Source organism: Chiloscyllium plagiosum, chromosome 7, assembly GCF_004010195.1.
Source record: "Chiloscyllium plagiosum isolate BGI_BamShark_2017 chromosome 7, ASM401019v2, whole genome shotgun sequence".
In the NCBI taxonomy this organism is placed as follows: Eukaryota; Metazoa; Chordata; class Chondrichthyes; order Orectolobiformes; family Hemiscylliidae; genus Chiloscyllium; species Chiloscyllium plagiosum.
Window position 1 is genome coordinate 43,563,894 of NC_057716.1, and position 22,873 is coordinate 43,586,766.

The following is a 22,873-nucleotide window of genomic DNA, read 5'->3' on the forward strand; positions in this document are numbered from 1 at the left end:
ATATTGCATGCAATTCTGGTCTCCTTCCTATCGTAAAGATGTTGTGAAACTTGAAAGGGTTCAGAAAAGATTTACAAGGATGTTGCCAGGGTTGGAGGATCTGAGCTACAGGGAGAGGCTGAACAGGCTGGGACTGTTTTCCCTGGATCATCAGAGGCTGAGGGGTGACCTTATAGAGGTTTACAAAATTGAGAGGTATGGATAGGATAAATAGGCAAAGTCTTTTCCTTGGGTTGGGGAAATCCAGAACTAGAGGGCATAGGTTTAGGGTGAGAGGGGAAAAATATAAAAGGGACCTAAGGGGCAACTTTTTCACACAGAGGGTGGTACGTGTATGGAATGAGCTGCCACAGGAAGTGGTGGAGGCTGGTACAATTGCAACAGTTAAAAGGCATTTGGATGGGTATATGAATAGGAAGGGTTTGGAGGGATATAGGCCAGGTGCTGGCAGGTGGGTCTAGATTGGGTTGGGATAACCGGCCGGCATGGACGGGTTGGACCGAAGGGTCTGTTTCCGAGCTATATATCTCTATGACCTTTGCCCTGTACAGGACAATGTTGACTTCACTTTTAATCACTGTAAACAAAAGACGTGATCAGTAGTGGAAACATGTCTTTGATGTAATGTTCCTATCGGGCTCTCAAGATCTCCTTCTGATAATCCAATATTCAATAATCGAGGTTCCTCTGTTTCATGTTTGAATCAATTATTTTGTTTAACATCAGTTAGTTTGATCAGTTGCATCACATTGGAGTATGCACTTGAATTGAATTGAATTTATTGTCATGTGTACCAAGGCAAAGTGAAAAGCTTTGTCTTGCTAGCAATACAGGCAACTAGAAAAGATTAGGGTCTGCACTGCCGTTGTAAAATCCTTTGGTGTCTGGTCTGGTCCTTAATACAACCCATGATTCAATATTGTCCAGGTCTTCTTGCACTTGGGTATGGACTACTTCAGCATCTGAGGAGTCACAAAAGATGCTGAATATTGTGCAAGGTACTTTCAATGTGGAGGTAGGACCTCATCTCCACAAAGTCTCCTACCAAGACTGTCATGGACAGATTGGTGAGCATGAGGCCAAGTATGTTTTTCCGACTTGTTGTTTCACACAATACCTGCCGCAGACCCAGTCTAGCAACTATTTCCTTTAGAACTTGTCCAGTTTGACCAGTAGTAGTGGTGGACATTGAAAACCCCAAGATTACATTCTGCCTTGGCTTTGGACTCAAGTGTCTTCGGCATGAACACATAATCTAGTCAGACATTCAATACCGAGTTAATGATTCATGGCCAGTTGTCTAACGTGCCCTTCTCCAGCTGTGACACTAATACTATGGGTGTTTAAGATCCCAGACCACGACTAATCGAAGAACATGTAAATTCTCCCAGTGTCCCAGGCAATGTTTATCTTTAGCTATATATCAGTGGTTGGGTGGGGTCGGTTTCGTTCAGTTGGCTGTAGGTTAGTTTGCTAAGGAGGCTGGAAGAACACAGCAAACCAGGCAGCAACAGGTGGTGTAGAAGTCGACGTTTCGGGTATAACCCATCTTCAGGGCTGGGGGTATGATGCCGTCAGCGTGGGTTCAATTCCCTCACAGGCTGAGGTTACCATGAAGGACCCTCCTTCTCAACTTCTCCCCTGGCATGAGGTGTGGTGGCCCTCAGGTTAAATCACCCGAGTCGTCTCTCTAGTAAGAGAGCAGCCCTATGAACTGTTAAAATTATGGCGACTTGATTTGAACCGACTGGGTTTCCCGTTACGCGTTAACGTTAATTGGCTGTGAAGCATTTTGCGATCAACGGCTTTGTGAAAACACTCTAAATGTTGTTTGAAATTTGTTAGCCCGAAGTTTGGAAAAGAAAGACTGTTTTTAGAATGTTGAATTTGAGTATAAGATTTCAATCCGAGTACTTCCATGTGTCGCTTTCATTTGGAAGATGTGCAAATTAACGGGGACCCTGTGTTCCCCGTAGATTGACAGATACAACAAAAAACTTCTGCCTTTAATGCCGTTAACTCTAATCTATCTCAGTTAAGAGAAATTTTATGCTAAGAACATTAAAACATAAACGTTTTCAAAATTAATCAGATTAATAGTTAAAATGTGTTAATGGTATAAATAATTAACTGCAGCATTTCATTGCTTCAGAGGAAGCCAATGAGATGAGACAGCTACGTTGAAAGGACAAACCGCCTCAAGCTACAATTGCGAACAGCATTTCCAAACAAAGTACAAAGCAATAAAAGAGACAGGTTTAATTTCTAAGCACCTTCACCTGGCAAATAGGCTTGTCTGTAACGGGTAAATATCGGAGGCGGCGGTATATTTGTTTCCTCCAGATCACATGATACAGCTTGCTCGAACTGAATATTAAACAGTGACAGTTGGTGAAAAGTACACTGAGGCAGACAGCAGTTTTGTTTGCAATCGGAATTGATGCTATGACTCCACGTTCGGAGGAGATGCGATTGTGTCATTACTCCTCGAATCAGAATGACTGAAACACTGCGGAGTGGGGCCGTTTATAAACCAAAAACAACGGCTTACCATCTCTTGTAAAGCCGGCTCAGTGCTTCTACTAGTCTATCACAACCTTATCCATTGATATCAAAGCATTTTCAATATTTTCAGTTTCACAATTAAATAACATTGTAATCACCCGCAAATATTCCCATTTGGAAGACGATCCAGGACTACATATTGTTCAGACTAAGCCTTTTACTGTAGGCGAGTCTGTAATTTAATAAAAATAGCATTGCTAAGAATTAAACACTCGGAATAGGTGTATGAAACTGACAAGTCGAGCCTATGAGGCAGCCAGTGCACAGATCACTGCTTCTTTGCACAACAGCACTTTAGTTCCCACTCGCCATTCATAACAAGGTCCAAAATCTGGTCATTGGTTTACACCTGAAAACACCAACATCAGGGGATCAGAGAGAAAAATCAAGTGGACGGGATGAACACTATGCGAGCTGATGAGCGAGCCACATGGTTCTGAAGCGATCAGATTGCAACTCGCCCATTTACCCGGAAGGGCGCGAGCAGACTCCCTCTTCATCAATGAAAGGTAGTGGGCACGCATGCGTGTCAGTCACTGACATGGCTTTCGTCACGGGTCTGAAAGTCTTTCAGAAAATCTCAGTCTGGAATTGAAACCCAGTTCCATTCGGTGGTGCTCGCTTTTGTACTCACACATACTGACTTATTCCCAGCTCTGCTGCTTTTCATTCCAGACTCAACTGGCCATAAAGAGACAAATCTCAACAGAAGGTGAACAAAAACGACTTTCATTGACAGGCATGACAGAGGATTGAGACAACAGTTCTTAATTGTATTGTTACCTCACTGATGAAAGAAATTTTATTGTTCAAAAATAAATCCTGCACATTTCATCGGATTGTATTTGGTGTGGTAGCACATTTCTCCACGAGCCGCCTTCACTTGTGGGCGCGGTGCTTGTAAATGAGTTGTGACTACATTGATGAAGCTGTATCTTTTCATGATACCATGTAAGGAGAAGTGCTAGCTTTAAAGCGGGGAAATCTTCGCGAGAAAATAAATTGTAAGACATGGAACACAGGTCCTACGAAGCAGTCCCTCTGGCTGTAGAACATGTTCAGATGTTTTTTTGGGGGGGCGGGGGAAGACACGGAAGAAGTCCTAAATTTCACTGAACACTTTGAAGTCGCTGCTTGTTGGAGGCGATTATAATCCATTCATTTCAGCACATTGTATGGATTGGACTGGGAGCTGTGCCTTACCTATCCCATTTGTTCAACGCTGCTTACTCCTTTCCTATTTGTTTAACGCTGCTTATTCGTTTAGTACATTACTTCGATGGAGAGACCAACAAAATGAGTATTGTGTAAACCAGAGACAAAATAAAAATAATTGTTTTAATCAGAAATATCTGGTTCACATCTACCGTAGATGATAATATAGTCGAACATATTCTTTCATGCAGGTAAAAAAAAATGGCTTGTTATTAATTTAGTCCGACATTCAGGAACCTTTTGTATTCTGAGAATAAATCTATTGCCGTTCTAACACATTTGAACCTTTTTGTTTCGATATCAGTTTGCTGGAGAATGCAATCCAATATTTCTTGAAGATTTACTAGAAATGATATTATTCATCCTGGCAAGGAGGAAACAAACTAGGAGCGGGATGTTACTGCACCAGAAATCAGGATAGACTTCGGCAGCAAACAGTGACCCCTCTACGTCAGTGGATCAGGAGGATCCACGCTTTCTCTGTCATTCTTGGCCGTGCCTTGTTACGCAGCATCAGCGCTCCCAACATGGGCAGATAACAGAGCCGACTAGACTGTCATTCCTTTCACGGCAAGATATCGGAGAGCATCAAACAGCAGGCTGCTCACATCAATCGTTAGTGAGAAATTATTGAGTGCGGTTGTGTAGATATACAGCATGGCGTTCAGGCGGATTATTCACTTTAAATATGCCTGAATTCTAACCTGTAGATTACCGTAAACGCAGGTTAAGGACTGAACGTGCTGATATGATACTTCAGTGGGATACAATTCGTTAGACTGACTAAGACTTCTCTAGTTCCAGCAATGTCGGGGTCTACAAAGCTAGACTTCTCCGAAGTGGAAACTTTTCTGGATAATCATCCAGATCTTTTCGAAGACTACCTGCTGAGGAAAGGCAAATACAGCGCGGTGGAGAAGTGGCTCAAGCAGCATCATCTCAGCAAAACCCCATCGACCCCCACTACAGGGGAGAAGGGCGCTGTCGCCAAGGAGTGCTGGGTGACCAAAGGAGATGGCCTGCAGAGGAGACCCTCCCAGCGGGAGCTCAGAAAAAACTTTGCCAGATCTAAGGCGATGACCGTCAACAGGACTTACGACGAGCATGTGAACTCCAGGGACAAGGAACCACTCTCCAGCATGAGGAGGCGAGCTCTCCTCAGGAAAGCCAGCTCGCTACCTCCCACCACAGCCCACATCTTGAGCGCCTTATTGGAATCTCGGGTCAATATCCCTCAGTATGCATCCACGGCGATCGACTACAAATGCGAACTCAGGGATAACAACGAGAGAGAATTCTTTCTGGAACTCGTCAAAGACATCTCCAATGATTTGGACCTGACCAGCCTGAGCTACAAAATCCTCATATTCGTCTGTATCCTGGTCGATGCCGACCGATGCTCCTTGTTCCTTGTGGAAGGAACTTCCAATAAAAAGACTCTAGTGTCCAAATTCTTTGACGTGCACGCAGGGACCACAGTGCTACCTTCGTGCAGTATGGAAAACTCCAACGAAGTGCAGGTGCCTTGGGGGAAAGGAATCATTGGTTATGTGGCGGAACACGGACAGACGGTCAATATTCCTGATGCTTACCAGGTAAGAATTCCGAGCGCGAAAGAACCCCTGGAAGACTACGTTTGTTTCACACAGCTTGTACTTCAAATATAAAAGGAATGACTAAGAATATGTAGTGTCTGCACTAAAAATGTCAAAGATAAAAGTATTGTAACATTACAAACACAATTTACAGGAAACGTTCTGTCCCTTATCCCCACCCCAACCCCCGGCGTCCCATTCCATTGTAGCTTTCCTGAAGAATCGGTTAAAATCCAAATGCTTTACAGTGCAGTAAGCCAGCGACCATTTTATTTAAATAGATGCAACTTAAATTAACAGTTGCTCCTTTTTTGGAGTATGTGTAAGATAAATATTTTCATTTAGTAAAGGATTTAGTTCATCCTTCAGCTCGTTTTCAGGTGGTAAAGTCAGATAGTTCACTGGTAAACGCATTAACATTGCCACCACCTTGCTTAGTTATTTGGGAAAACCTGATCAATTGTGGACTTTTAGAATGGAATTCTTTCTTACCTATATGTGTTGTGTATATGACATTCCCATACTCTGCTTAAATCGTGCTCGTAATGAACAAAATAGAATATCAGCAGCATTTCATCGCTTTTTTATATAAATGAAGAAATACAACGCAAATTTAATCCTTTGACTGACGATACATTTTGATCCTTGAAAAGGGGTCATCAGAGTGTGATCAGGAAAGGTCGGGTTTAACTATAATTCATTTAGACGTTTATCAGCTGACCTTTGCACAATGCTGGACGAGATAAATATAAACTCTTAAAATAAAGTTAAAATATCACGTTGATTGGTGACAATAACAATGGCGGGTCGGTGTGGACTTGTTGGGCCGAAGGGCCTGTTTCCACACTGTAATGTAATCTAATCTAATCTAATTTATTGGAGAATAATTAACAAAGGAGATAATTTAAATGCTGTTATGAAGGAAGGAGGGGAAGTTCCAGGTAGAAGTGTCCTCAGAAAGAGGACAACTGGAGAACTGAACTAGTGTTGCCTCTTGCTTCACTATTTTGGAAGAAAACATAAATTAATTCAAAATTGCAAATTTTTTTTAGGACTCAATGTCGCATGTACATCTTAAACACACCCTTAATATATGAAAAATAATATGACATATTTTGTTTGACACAGACTTTCTGATGTTTGGCATGGTTTCATATTCCTAACTGAGACTGCAGTTTCTGGAGCAGTAAACTAAAACTGTCAGAATCTTTCCAAGCACAGTGATCCATAAAATCCGGCATCACCGGGTTTTTGTCATCATACCCCTACAAAATCTCCACAAGTTATCCAGTATCTTATTCAAATTGTGCATTCCAGGTAATTTGATAATCACAATACGAGGAAAAAAAGTTTTTAATTCCCTTTTCAGAAGTAACAAAAAAGGCTAGAAGATTGAATGGTATACAATCACGTTAAATAATACATAACATCCGTATTCTTGCTGCGTGCTGTTCGGAATATTTAGAATCTGGATAACTCCCGTCCCAGACTTGCGTTAAGTCATCTAGGAATCTATTCCCACTGCTGTCAATAAACAGAATAAAACATGTAACCATGTGATCCACTAACAATATTTAAACAATGACGCGGGATGAAGTCACAGAGGTCGCTTATAGTTTGTATCCAAGCAATACTCCAGAAATTCGCGGAAACCTCTGTCACACTAACAACAGATGAACCTCACAGGATATTTAAATGCATCGCTTGGAAATAATTCCTAGAGCACAGCGTGAAAAAAAAGTCTCTGGTGTATAGATTGTTTGTTTAAAGCTAGTGAAATGATTTATGGTGCCAAATTGATAAGACACTATCAACTCCACCGTTCGTCTCAATGATCAATTCTCCAAGCGTACGTAACAGCAGGGGGCGCTCCTAAGTTAGGTCTTCAAGTCGAGTCAACATCAATTTTACTGCAGAGAAAAGTAAATATTTTGAACGATATTCGTTTTATCATTTGCTTACCTTAAAGGTCCACATGTTCGTTTTCACTTGCGCTTGTTACTTTAGAGAGGATTGAAATCTACCAATGTGACACCTTTATTGAAAAACGGGAGACAAAGAAGGTGACCATAGACCAGTTAGCTTAAAGTCTGTTATGGGAATACAGTAGTGTTCTTCTTTAATAAAGGAAACTGTAATCGCAGAGAATTTAGAAGAACATAATATAATTAGACACTCAGCATGTTTTCATAATGGAAAATCATAACTGACAAATTTACTATAATTCTTTTGAGAAGATAACAAGCCAGATAAATAAAGGTGAAGCAGTGGATGTAATATTTGAATTTTCAGAAAGTGTTTGACAAGGTACAATACATTAGGCTACTTAATATAAGAGCTCATAGTGTTCTAGATAAGATATTAGTGTAGTTTTGAGGATTGTCTAACTAAAAGAATACAGACTTGGGGTAAGGGGATCATTTTCAAGATGACAGCCTATAACCAGTTTTGTGCCACAGTGATTAGTGCTGGAGCCACAATTATATACAACATATATCTATAATGAATTAGATGAGGAGGGTGAATTTACTATAGCCAAGTTTGCAGATAACGAAAATAGGTGGGAGGGCAAGTGGTGAGGATGACAGAGTCTGAGGAATGATATAGACAGGATACGTAAGTGGACAAAAACTTGACAGATGGAGTATACTGTTGGAAAAAAAATGTGATTATGCAGCTTTGCAGGAACTGAATATTATTTAAATGGTGAAACAAGTGCAAAGTATTAGGACAGTGCAGGAGGCCATGTCAGGAACAGTACTGGGCATATCTAAAAATGAGGTTCTGGATTAGTGGTGCTGGACTAGTACAGACTACAGATTCAAAAACACCAGCAACAGTTCTCCTTCAAGATCCTCCGCTCCACGCTTGCAGCAATGCGCCGGCACCTAACCTCTCTACAGTCAGCCCTGCCTCAGCTCCAGCACCACTGATCCAGAATCTGGTTTCCAGCATCTGCAGTCATTGTTTTTACCTATATAAAAATGAGGTGTCAATCTGGTGATGCTATCAAATAGGACTACTTGCATGCCAAACAGCATAAGCAGCAAATGATAGACAGAGTTAAGCAATCACAAAACCAATGGATCAGATCTAAGCTCCGCAGTCCTGACACATTCAATCACGAATGGTGGTGAACAATTAAACAATTGACTGGAGAAGGAGGCTCCACAAATATGCTGATGTGTAGGGACTGGGGTGGACAAAGTTAAAAGTCACATAACACCAAATTATTGACCCAACAGATTTATTTGGAAGCACTAGCTTTCAGGTGGTTGTAGAGTATAAGATCATAAAACACAGAATTTATAGCATGAGATTACAATGCCATACAGTGTATATTGAATATGGTATGTTCAATTTATCACTCTATGACAGTATAATCTTTTGCTATAAATTCTGTGTTTTATGATCTTATACTCCACAACCACCTGATGAAGGAGCAGCACCTCTGAAAGCTAGTGCTTCCAAATAAACCTGTTGGACTATAACCTGGTGTTGTATGGTTTTTAACTTTGTCAACAAATATCCCCATCCTCAATGATGGAAGAGCTCAGCACACTAATGTTGAGATACAGCTGAAACATTTGCAGCAATCTTCAGCCAGAAGTGTACTAAGTGGATGATCCATCTCTGCTTCCTCCAATGGTCCCCAGTGTTACAAATACCAGTCTTCAGCTAATTCAGTTCTCTCCACATCATATCAAGGTGGGCCCTGACAACATTCTGGCAATAGTATTGAAGTTTTGTGCTCCAGAACTTGCTGTTCCTCTAGTCAACACTGGCATCTCCCCCACGGTGCACAAAAAAGCAGGCCAAATCCAGCCAATTACTGGCCCAACAGCCTACTCTCAATCATCATAAAGTGATGGAAGGTATCACCTACAGTGCTATAAAGCAGCATCTGCTCAGCAATAACTTGCTCAGTAACACCCAGTTTGGAGTCCACCAGAACCACTCCGCTCCTGACTTCGTTACAGCCTTGGTTCAAACATGGACAAAATAGCTGAATTCCAGAGGTGAGGTGAGAGTGACAGCTCTTGACACCAAGGCTGCATTCGACTGAGGCCTCAAGGCATCAAAGAGTCCAACAAAAACCGGAATCAAGGGTATCGGGCAAAGTGTCTGCTGGTTGGAGTCATACCTGATACATAGGAAAATGGTCATACTTGTTGGAGATCAATCACCTCAGCTGCAGGACATCTCTGCAGGAATTCCTCAGGAGAGAGTTCTAGGCTCAACCAACTTCAGCTGCTTCATCAGTGACCTTCCCTCCATCACAAGGTCAGAAGTGAGGATGTTCGTTGATGACTGTGCAACATTCAGTGCCATTGGCGACGACTCAGATACTGAAGTAGTCCATGTTCAAATGCAGTAAGGTGTGGACAATATCCAGGGCTTGGCCTGACAAGTAACATTCATGCCACACAAATGTCAGACTAAATGCCAGACTATGACCATCACCAATATGAGACCATCTAACCACCGCCTCTTGACATTCAATGGTATTACCTACAATCAACATCCTTGGGATTACCATTGACCATAAACTCAACTGGACTCACCACATAAACACAATGGCAACAAAGACAGTTCAGAGACTAGGAATACTGTGATAAGGAACTCATTTCCTGACACACAACACCCCCCCCCCCCCCTCCCGCCCACCACCAATGACCAAAACCTGCCACCATCTACGAGGCACAAGTCAGGAATGTGATGCTATACTCCCCATTTGCCTGAATGGGTGCAGCTCCAGTAACACTCAAGAAGCTTAATACCATCTAGGACAAAGCAGCACTGCATCAACAATGTTATGTACTAGACCAAACCCCTTCAAAATATATTGCGAAGGTTGCCTAGATCTTAACGTTTTCTTATTTTAAAGGTAAGTGTCAGGCATTGCATTCCGGATGCAATTCAGTTGGTCAAACTACTCAACTGTAAACAAAACACATTTTCTTTTTACAGACGATATAAAATAAAACAAAAGAATTGGCTTAACTCTATTGAAATGCTTAACAAAATAATATATATTAGCTACTAATTAATTGTTCCAATATAGTAACATCCCATAAACACATCCTTATTAAAAGACAAATTCAGTAAATTAGATTGTCTCACATGCAATTCTAGCAGCAGAAGCTGAACCCAGCTTTTAGCTGTAACAGAGACAGGAATAAGAGCTTCCACATCCAGCTTCAAGATTGCACCCACTGCAGAAAGCTAAAACTAAAAATCCTGGTTCTGTGAGAGCTTGACCCACCCATACAGGCTTCATCTTGTTTAAAAAAAAACAACGGCCTCACATGCTGTTTACTTTATTGACTTTGAGCAGACCAGTCTGTGCCTCTGTCTTAACCTTTCGTCATATAAAAATCCTGACAAAATACACCTCTTAAAGCCATAGTATTGTAACACTTGCCCTCCTTTAAAAAATGAATCATCAATATAAAGAGATGGCTTATTTTTTAAAAGCCTTTCGCATTATGCTATTAGTAAACTACAATACCTACATATTACATTGGCTCGAAGTATGCAAATATTCAGTACTACAGTTCATTTCAGTCTTTGTTTTTACTGCCACCATCTCCGTCTTCCTTCAAAGTTGTGACAACGATTCAGCAATTATGTTCTCTTTTTGAAATGAATGCCTGCAATATTAAGCTCTAAACAGAGTCTGGTATTTTTATCTTTAACTTTTCCCAAAAACTTTAAAAGGTTATGATCAGTATATACAATTGCCTCAGACATTATGGGCAATATAAATGTTGAATGTTGCAACAAACACACTAAACTCAAGGTCTCTTTCTCAACTGTGCAGTTTTTCAAATGATTATTCAATTTTATGGAAAAATATCCAATAGGTCTTTCTAACTTCTCCTTGTCATCTTGACACCCACATCAATAGCCACTTCAAATGGCTTTGCATAATTAAGTGTGGTTAACACAGCTTTCATGCTGTCAAATGCTTCGACACTTTTCTGACCACTGAAACTTTCTGCACTTCTTCAACCAGCCAGTCAGTGGAGCAACTATGCTACTAAAATTTGATACGAACTTCCAATAAAAACAACTCAATCCCAGGAATTTGTACTTTGCTCTTCATCAATGGTATAGGAAACTCCCCAAAAATCTTTTCACATCCCATGGGGCCATCTGTCCATGTCCAATAACATGGCGCAGGAATGTGACCTGGGCTTTTGCCACCTCATCCTTGGTCAGGTTTATCTCCAAATCTGCCTCCCAAAGTCAATCAAATAATTCCAATAGATGCTGCAAATGTTCCTTCCACGTGTGACTAAAAATCACCAGATTGTCAATGTACACCACACAATTGGGTAATCCAGAAATTGTTTTTGGTTAGCTTTTGGAATGTGACTGGTGCATTTTTCTTGCAAAATGGCATGACTTTAAACTGTTATAATCCATTCAAAAAGCCAAAATTTCCTTGGCTCTTTCAGGTAAAGATATCTGCCAGTTTCTTCTGAATAAGTCCAACTTTATAATATAAGTTGCTTGTCCCACCTTCTGAATACAGTCTTCCAAATGTGGAATAGGATATGAATGCATTGACATTGCGATAGTCCACACGTAATTGTTGGGTACCATCTAGTTTTGGCACTACCACTACTAGTGAGCTCCATTCACTACAATTCACTTCGATTTTAATGTCTTTGAGCGAACATTCAATCTCGTTTTGAACTTGCTCCAACTTTAATGGGTTAAGTCTTTGGGATGTTGCTTAATTGGAACAGCATTTCCTACTTCGGGCAGCACGGTGGCTCAGTGGTTCACACTGCTGCCTCACTGCACCAGGGATCCGGGTTCGATTCCAGTCTGCGGCGGCTATGTGTGGAGTTTGCACATTCTCCCTGTGTCTGCGTGGGTTTTCTCCAAGTGCTCTGGCTTCTTCCCACAATCCAATGATGTGCAGGTTAGATGAATTGGCCATGCTAAATTGCCCACAGTGTTCAGGGATGTGTATGTTAGGTGCGTTAGTTAGGCGTAAATATAGTGGAATGGGTCTGGGTGGATTACTCTTTGGAGGGTTGATGTGGACTTGTTCGACCAAATGGCCTGTTTCCACATTGTAGGGATTCTATTAAACTTTTGCATCATGTGCAATCAGAGTTGTACTTCCCAGCTTATTCCCATATATCTCCCCATGTGATTAAAACAAGTCTTTCAGGTCAATTCGATTTTCATTTGAAGGTAACTCAATATCCCAATTTTTGAGAACTGCCTCATTGTCCAAATTAATTTGAGAAATGTCCAGTTTAGAATCAACTGAATTTGATGTTTCACTCTGTATTGTAACAAATACAGAGTGCTTTCCTTCCCTATCAAAATATCTTTTTAGCAGATTCACATGACATGCTTTGTGAGATTGCTTTAGATCTGGCGTTCTTATCAAATAATTCACCTCACCCAATTTCATTTTGATTTGATAAGGCCCATTAAACCTTGTTTTTAAAGGGTCACTTACCACTGGAAGTAAGACTGACTCTTTATCTCCACTAGCAAACTTGCAAATTTTTGGTTTCTTGTCTGCATTCTATTTTGTCTCACACTGTGCGTCTTTTAAATGCTATCTAGCCAACTCACCTGCTCTATTTAATCTTTTCATTTCTCTATTATGCCTTCTATCACTTCACCACTTTTCTCCACTCTCACCAACCTCACTTTATATAATGTACTATTGCTCTTCTCACCATGACTTCCACATATTACCACTTTTTTCCAGCAATACTCCTAAACTATGCATTTCCTCACCTCTCATCATCAGATTATCATAGAATCCCTACAGTGTAGAAACAGGCCCTTTGGCCCAACAAGTCCACACCAACCCTCCGAAGAGTAATTCACCCAGACCCATTCCCCTACCCTATTACTCTACATTTACCTGTGACTAATGTACCTAACCTACACATCCCTGAATACTATGGGCAATTTAGCATGGCTAATTTACCTAACCTGATTTGGAGGTGCGGTACTGGACTGGGGTGTACAAAGTTAAAAATTGCACAACACCAGGTTATAGTCCAACTGGTTTGTTTGGAAGCACTACCTTTCGGAGCACTGCTCCTTCATCTGGTGGTTATGGAGTATAAGATAGTAGGATATAGAATTTTATAGCAACAGTTTACAGTGTGATGTAATTGAAATTAAATATTGAAAAAAGATCTGGATTGTTTAAGTCTCTCCTCTTTTAGAATGGCATGTTGTTTTCAGTTCTTTCATATGTAAATTCCAGAACTTTCTTAAAGTTACATTCTCAAATGAACTTTAACAATTGGTGCCACGCTGTCCCGGCTAGTGCATTGAAGGTGTGAGGTGCCCTGTGTGAGGCTGTCTGTGCCCCAATGTTCAGACTGATTCTAATCTAAAAAAGGAATTTACAGAATCTTGCATGGATTCATACAGTTTTTAAGCAAAATAAAATGTAATTCTGCAAGTACAAATTCACCCCGTAAGTGTGTGTGTGTGTGTCGCAATGGGATTACCTGTAGTGTTACATGAACCCAAGGTCCTAGTTGAGGCCATTCCCATGGGTACCAAACTTGGCTATCAGCCTCTGTTCAGCCACTTTGTGTTGTTCCCTGTCCCGAAGTCTGTCTTGGAGGATGGTCACCCGAAGGTCAGAGGTCGAATGTCTGAGGCCAAATGAAACAGAACATGGCTCCCTTGCACTGTGAGACAGCACTGCAAACCACTGAGCCAACATGCCGCCGACGATTGACTTGCTCCCATATCTCAATTTTTTTACCTACTCTTCCTGCCAGATATGATAAACCTTATCACACAAGTAAATTCTTTAAAGACATCTCGCATTTTCTTCTCAACCAACCCCTGACCAGGCTGTACATTCTTCTGCAGCTTTTTAGCTTCCATTGTAGTTTCCTTTACCACTTTAACAAAATTCACTAGCTTATCTTATTTTCCCATATCTGTCTTCCCAGTGCTTTTTCTAAACCACCAACACTGCAACTTCATGTGGTCTACTTTATTGTAATGAAAACACCTGAGATTTTTTTACTTCTCTTTCCCCAGATGGGTTTCCTTTATACCCTGTGGTAAACTCTTTACTATCCTCAATGTGATCTCCTTTTCCCTTACCACCTAAAGATTTCTCTTTTCCCCAATTTCTATGCCTCGCCAATTGAAATTGATGTCAGAAGCCAAACTTTGATTTATGAACCAACTCATAATCAACTGCCGTTTCCACTGCTAATCTTGCAATCTTAACCGTGCTCTTCCATGAATTCTCACTCCCTCAGGAAATGAAGTTTTGAATTCCTCCAAAATAATTGTTTCTCTGAGACGGGACTCTAAAAATAATGCATAGAGTTTGAAAGAATCAAACAAGGTAACTTTGATACCTGGATAAATGTTTGATCTATTTTCGATGCCCTTATCCATGTATCAAAATTACCTTGTTTGATTATTTCAAACTCTATGTATGCTTTTTTTAGAGTCCCGTCTTAGATTCCTAAAATGTTGTCCGTAATCTTCTTTGACTAGTTCATATGCACTTAAGATAGCATTTTTTTAACCTCATTATACTCCCAGATATCTCCTCTGATAATGATGCAAAAACCTTACTAGCTCTACGTACTAACTTCGTTTGGAGCAACAATACCCACATGGTCATTAGTCATTTCATTTATTAAGATACTTAAGTGAAATGAAAAAAGGCTTCTACATCCTTCTCGTTGAACTCAGGCAATGTTTGGACATATTTAAATGGATTCTCACCAGCCCTTTGTCTACAATGGGATTGCTTTCCATAACTATTCTTATCACTACTCTTACCTTTCACCTGTACCTCGGCCATTTTAAGTCAACTTTGAGTTTTCAGTTTCAACCTCTAAATTTCAAAAACTCTTTCTCCTTTTCATCCTTTCCTATTCTTTTTGTTCTGCCAGAGTTATTCTTTCCTTTTATTTTCCTCTGCTAGAGCTATTCTCTCTTTCTGCTTTTCTTCTGTTTGCAATTGTAATTCAAGCTGTTTCATTTCTTTTTCATATTCAAGCTGCTTCATTTACAATTGAATTTTAGCCATTTCCAATGATTCTGTTGGCATTTCCAGCAGTCATAAATGTCGAGCTGTTGCTGCAATTACAGTAACTCCCTTTTTCACACAGACAACCCCAACTCCAGCTTGTCTTGACAATTCCAAAAGCTTTGCCTTGCTCACTTTCTGTAAAACTCCCAAAGTGAGTTTTTTCGCCTCAGGAAATTCTTAGTGACTGAAAAAACTATTATTACGTAAGGTGCATCCTATTAACACCCAAAATTAAAAGAAAAACACCAACAGTAACCATTCGGTGCCTTTGGTCCATTAATCCTAAACCCAACCAGGAATTAGAGATTTTGATCCTGTCAAGAGCCTCCAATTTGTTATGGACAGACCAAATCCTTTCAAAATATCTTAAGAAGATAGCCTAGATCCTAACTTTTTCTTATTTTAAAGGCATGTCAGGCATTGCATTCTGGATGCAATTCAGATGGTTAAACTACCAGATTTGAAGCAAAGCACCTTTTATTTTTACGCTATAGTTAAAATATAGACAAAATAAAAATAAAGGAAAAGATTTGGCTTAACTTTATCGCTATTGAGCTGTTTAACAAATTGATATATTAACGACTACTAATTAATTGTTCCAATATAGTAACAGAAACACACTCTTGGGAAAGAAAAAATGCAATTCTAGCAGCAAGGAGAGAACCTCAACGTTTAGCTGTAACTAAGATAGAGAAATAAGTGCTTCCTATCCAGCTTCAAGATCCCAGCAACTGCAGAAAGCTAAAACTAAAAATCCTGGTTCTATAGGATCTTGACCCCACCCATATAGGCTGTTTCTATTATTCCAACTCTAAAAACAGCCCAAGGTCTTACATGCTGCTTACTTTATTGGCATTGAGCAGACTGCTCCATACCTCTGTCTTAACCTTTCTTCATAAAAAAAAACCAGGCCAAATATACCAATTAAAGCTATAGTACCATTACAACAAGCATCCACTCCCTGCACCACTGACACACAATGGCAGCAGTATATGCTATTTATAAGATGCTCTGCAGAAATTCACCAAAGATCCTCAGATAGCACCTTCCAAACGCACAATCTCTTCCACCTCGAAGGACAAGGATAGCAGATACATGGGAATACCACTATCTTGAAGTTCTTCTCCAACCCATTCACCATACTGGCATGATGTCGAGATGCCGTGTTAGACTCCGAAGTCAGAAGTCACATGACACCAGGTTATAGTGCAACAGGTTTATTTGAAATCCCAAGCTTTGAGTGTTGCTCCTTCATCAGGTGAAGCCAGTAGCTACTTCACTTGCCGAAAGAGCAATGCTCAAAGCTTGTGATTTCAAATAAACCTGTTGGACTATAACCTGACATCTGACATAGAAATATTTTGCCGTTTCTTCACTGTCACTGAGTCAAAATCTTGGAATTCCCTCCCGAATGGCAGGTGAACCGCTGTGGCTCAAGAAGGCAACTCATCACCACCTTCTCAAAGGTAACTGGGAAAAAGCAATAAATGCTGGCCAGCCAGCAGCACCCTCATCCTACTAAAATGAATATTTTAAAAAAATTATGGAACAGAGGGAATTGGGAATTCTCATTCACGAATCAAAAGTAAAGCTGGCATTCAAGTTCAGTGGATACTTGGGAAAGCAAATGAAATGTTGACCTTTTATTTCAAAGGGAATGGAGTATACAAATGGTGCTGTTCTGTTAAAACTACATAAGGTACTATGGCTGGAATACTATGAACAGTTTTGCATCTTACTTAAGGAAAGACATACTGATATTGCAGAGGTAAAAACAATGACTGCAGATGCTGGAAACCAGATTCTGGATCAGTGGTGCTGGAAGAGCACAGCAATTCAGGCAGCATCCGAGGACAGGCTCGGATGCTGCCTGAATTGCTGTGCTCTTCCAGCACCACTGATCCAGATACTGATATTGCAGGCAGTCCAGACAAGGCACACTGTGCAGATACCAGGTATAGAGGGGTTATCTTATGAGGAGACTTTGAGTAGACTGGACTTTTACTCAGAAATTAGAAGCGTGAGAGGTGACTTTATTGAAATGTATAACCTTGTGAGAGAGTCCGGAACCAGAGAGTAATATCTCAGAATAAGGGTTGCACATTTCCGAGATGAGGAGGAATTTCTTGAGGATAGCAATCTGTGGTCTTCTTTACCACAGAGGGCTGTTGAGGCTGCATTGTATATTCAAGGCTGTGATAGGCAGATTTCTAAGTGGTAAGGGCATCAAGGTTATGGGGAAAGGCAGGAAAATGGAGTTGAGCATTATCAGATCAGCCATGGTCTCATTGAATGCATCAGACTTGATTTACTCCCACAACTTATGATCCTGTGATTTAGTCACTGTGATAAAGTACTGTGATAAACCACAATTTCAACTTCAATGTGGGTTATTTTAAAGTCTATTTCCATTCTGCTCTCAAATTTGAGATTGAGAACTATCCCATGTAATATTTTCATTTTGTTCCTGTTTCAGTTAGTCATATGGAATAGCCCAATGAACCCCAACATATGGAATAGCCCAATGAACCACTACATCTCTTCTAACATTAGCTTGGTTATATATTTCTGTAATCTTTGCTTTTCAACAGACAAAAGCAATCTTTTAAAAATATATCAACCACAAATATAAAATGAACATTTAATAATGTTGAGGATTGCTTTTTCTAATTCCTCACTCTCACCCAAATCCCATAGGATACTATCCCTCAAATTGATGGGTAGGTGTATTTACTTATTAGAAAATAGTATTTACTTTCTAAAGCAAATTTTACAATAACTTTAAGAAAAAATTTACCACATCTCTGTAAATGTTTGTTGGGGAGGCAAATATCAAATAAAACGTCTCAGCTTTTTTGGCCTGTTCAAGAAATTCTCCATATTCCTGTCATGGTGGTGTTGATGCCTCTGGTGTCTGAACAAATTTATTTCCTTTTCACTCGATAACAGCTGAAAATAAGATAAGAAATGTTTGTGAAGGCCTGCATTTCCTTATGCCTAAGCCTCTACAGCTGCAGTTACCAGACTACCAAGTTTCACAACTTTCTTTACCATCACAGTTACATCCAATAAGGAGTCAGCTTTTTATTGTGACTACTTTGCAGATCCCAAATGACATGGTGTTGAGGTTTAAGTAATACTTCCTCCATAAATGGTTAGCTATTGTCACCATTTTCTCCATAAATGGTTCACCACAATCACATCACTCCTTCATCAGGACCACCCATGAGCACTTAGATCTGGATCTAAAGTGCTGGGTGCAAGTCGAGCCCAGGACCCATGCGGTCACTGAAATAAATGATTCTCACTCTTGCTCTCAAATCTATATTGATGCATGCAAGCATTATCATCCAATTTGTAAATTTTTCCCAACTGAAAGTCTCAAAATTGCTTAGCGTACACCATATCCACTGCTGCTTGGTTCTGCCTGCTTTCTGTAGATGGTGCCTCCACCTCAGAGTCAAAAGATCCAGGTTCAAGTCCAACCTACAGCTCATTTTTTTTTTAACAAAAATGTAGTAATGGTGTACAAGAATATGGGGAATAGAACAGCTTGGCACCAGATTACAGCTGATGAAGATTCAATGGGCTGAATAGCCGCCTTGTGCATCATTACATTTCTGTAATTCTGCTCCAGAGGTGCGTAACAACACAGCTGACCAGACTGACTAAAAAGACAGGCTCTTGTGGTGACTATCCCTCGGACAAGAGGCCTGTGTACAAGTTCCACCTGCTCCCGAAGTGCGATATAATATCTCTGATCACACAGATTAGAAAATCTCTGCAATCAATTCAGTACAGTGATTTGTGTTGTGACACTATTAACTCAAGTAATGTCACTATTTTATGGAAATGGCTGACATGCTGTACTGCTTAGTGAGAGTTTAATGAAACTTCTTACAGTAATTGAGCATATAGAAATAAGAAGATGGTGCTTCTTCAATATCAGACAATAAAACCTATGAATCAGCAATCTCTGCATCAATAACAGATGGTCCAATTGAAGCCAGGGCCTCTGCCCAAAAATACTCTGCTTGGCTCTTGTGGAACTGCCTTATAGATGGTTCTGCAAATCCATTAATTACTGTTGCGACTCAGGTAGCTGGACTATTAATAGTTGGTACTTTGAGCAAATTTAGCAGCAAAGTCTTCAGTATGGTTTAGCATTTTATTCTTTCAGAGGTAGAATTCATCAATATGCACAAAGCAGATCTTTCGAGTAGGACATTCTAATGTTTTATTTGTGCTTCAAATGTCACCAAATGTAATCGCTTCTGGATTGCTATCTAAATCTGCACATGGATATAATTTTGCAGGTCCTTGTGCAGGAAGTAGAATGTGGCATTGGATACATAAAGCTAGACAGGTCTAACTTGCGGCTATTGGTCACAGCTTCTTGGAGAATGCCCAGAGACCGAGAAATGGAATGTAAATTACAATGCTGTTTGCATAAGAATTCCTAATGTAACTCCATGCTTTGATACCACTTATTGTGACAAGAAGTGAATCGTGTTTTACAACCACTATCCATATGTTGAATTAGTCAAAGGACTCAGATTTACAAGGGTTTTATTATAAAATCTACAGTTTAACAAAAAAAACCTTTCTGGCTGGACCATTTCCTTGTTCAGAAGCCAAAAAACTACTGGGAGATAAAGTCAGCTCTTTTTAAAAACTTTAAATACCAATTTAATCAGATCATCCAATTAACAATTCATAAACTGCAAAATACTGCCCACTAAGGGCAGTGCAACAATTACAAAAACTAAAGTGGGGTTAAAAGGGACAGGCTAAATCAAAATAGTGGGGGGAGGATATTATGCATCCCAGGTATCAGGGATTCCACCTCCCACTGAAAGCTTCGGACAGTATATGCTTCCTCTCCAAGAGGCCAGTGGAGCCACAGAAGAATTGAGCTCTTTACTATTTTAAATTTGTTGATTTAATAATTAAATCAAGAATTTAATGGGGAGGCAGTGGCCTAGTGGTATCATCACTAGATTATTGATCACAAACTCAGCTAATGTTGAGGGGAACCAGCTTCAAATTCCACATGGCAGATAATGAAGGTTGAATTCAATAAAGTATCTGGAATTAAGGATCTAATGATGACCATTAAACCATTGTTAGTTGTCAGAAAAGCTCATCTAGTTCACTAATGACCTTTAGTGAAGTAAATCTACTATTCTTGGGGAAAAAAATAATAAGCACAAAAAAAAATAAACCGCAAGCATAAACACTACCACATTTAGGTGGTAGTGTGGGGGTTAAAGGGGAAAAAAAGAAAAAAAAAACAAAACAGGAGTATAAAAGGAAAAAAAAACAGGAGTGTTTCCCTCCAAAAAAAAAATAAATCTACTATCCTCACTTGGTCTGGCCAACATGTGACTCTAGAACCACAGCAATGTGATTTACTCTTACCTGGCCTCTGAGCAATTAGGAATAGGTAGTAAATACTGGCCTAACCAGTGAAGTCCACATCCTATAAATGAAATATAAAATTTCAACCCAATCCACACTCCACACAAGCTTGCAGGTTGAGTTGGTAGTTAGGAAGGCAAATACAATGTTGGCATTCATCTTGAGAGGACTAGAATAAAAAACCAGGGACGCACTCCTGAGGCATTATACAGCTCTGGTCAGACCATATTTAGAATATTGTGAGCAACATTGGACCACAAATCCCAGGAAGGACGTATTGGCCCTGGAGTGGGTTCAGAGGAGATTCACGAGCATGATCCCTGAAATGAAAGGCTTCACATGAGGAACATTTGAGGATTCTGGGACTAGGCTCTGAGGGGGGAGTATGATTGAAACTTGGAATACTGAATGGCCTGGATAGAGTGGAGTTGGGAAGATGTTTCCGTTGGCAAGACTAGGACCTGACGGCACAGCTTTAGAGTTGAGAAAAGACTGTTTAGAATGAAGATGAGACATGTCTTTAGCCAGAGAGAGGTGAATCTATGGAATTCATTGCCACATAAGCTGTGGTGGCCAGGTCATTGAGTATATTTAAAACTGACATAAAGAAGTTATTGATTGCCAAGGTTATGGGGAGAAAGCGGGAAAATAGGTTTTTTGACCCCATCAGACAGAGAGATGGATAGCATGGAAACAGACCCTTCAGTCCAACTCGTTCATGCTGACCAGATATCCCAACCCAATCTAGTCCCAACAGCCAGCACCCAGCCCATGTCCCTCCAAACCCTTCCTATTCATATATCCATCTAGATGCCTATTAAATCTTGCAATTGTACTAGTCTCCACCATTTCCTCTGGCAGCCTATTCCACACACTCTCCACCCTCTGCATGTAAAAGTTGCCCCTTAAGTCAGTTTTATATCTTTCTCCTCTCACCCTAAACCTATGCCCTCTAGTTCTGGACTCCCCCACCCAAGGAAAGTACCTTGTTTATTTACCCTATCTATGTCCCTCATGATTTTATAAATCTCTATAATAAGACCATAAGACCATAAGACATAGGAGTGAAAGTAAGGCCATTCGGCCCATCGAGTCCACTCCGCCATTCAATCATGGCTGATGCGCATTTCAGCTCCACTTACCAGCGTTCTCCCCGTAGCCCTTAATTCCTCTAGACAACAAGAATCTATCAATCTCTGCCTTGAAGACTTTTAGCGTCCCGGCTTCCACTGCACTACGTGGCAATGAATTCCACAGTTGAAACTTTATTGCTGGAACAGCACAGCAGGTCAGGCAGCATCCAGGGAACAGGAGATTCGACGTTTCGGGCACAGGCCCTTCTTCAGGAAGACCCCCTCTAATTCTACGGCTGTGTCCACGGGTCCTAGTCTCCTCGTTCAACTGAAACAATTTCCTAGCATCCACCTTTGCCAAGCCATGTATTATTTTGTACGTCTCTATTAAGTCTCCCCTAAATCTTCTAAACTCCAACGAATACAATCCCAGTATCCTCAGCCGTTCCACATATGTTAGACCTGTCATTCCAGGGATCATCCGTGTGAATCTCCGCTGGACACGTACCAGTGCCAGTATGTGCTTCCTGAGGTGTGGGGACCAAAACTGGACACAGTACTCCAAATGGGGCCTAACCAGAGCTTTATAAAGTCTTAGTAGTACATCTCTGCTTTTATATTCCAACCCTCTTGAGATAAGAGACAACATTGCATTCGCTTACTTAATCACGGACTCAACCTGCATGTTTACCTTTAGAGAATCCTCGACTAGCACTCCCAGATCCCTTTGTGCTTTGGCTTTATTAATTTTCTCACCATTTAGAAAGCTTTTATTCTTTTTGCCAAAGTGCAAGACCTCGAACTTGCTCACGTTAAATTCCATCAGCCAAATCCTGGACCACTCTCCCAACCTGTCAAGATCCTTCTGCAGCCTCCCCACTTCCTCAGTACTACCTGCCTGTCCACCTAACTTCGTACCATCGGCAAACTTCGCT

The 22,873-nt window shown here is 40.5% G+C and overlaps 1 protein-coding gene across 3 annotated transcripts in view; it reads left to right on the forward strand.

Moving 5' to 3' along the window:
* The window catches only part of LOC122551515 (dual 3',5'-cyclic-AMP and -GMP phosphodiesterase 11A-like), a 420,047-nt gene that overhangs the window by 17,165 nt on the left and 380,009 nt on the right, over nt 1–22,873 (forward strand). For 2 of the 3 annotated variants that reach the window (XM_043693530.1, XM_043693531.1), the window contains exon 1: nt 4,067–5,375. The exons of the other annotated variant lie outside the window; for it this stretch is intronic. In XM_043693530.1, coding sequence (XP_043549465.1) covers nt 4,587–5,375 — 789 coding nt within the window. In that variant the 5' untranslated portion in view covers nt 4,067–4,586. Of the gene's footprint in view, nt 1–4,066; nt 5,376–22,873 lie in introns of those variants that run through there. 3 annotated transcript variants of the gene reach the window in all.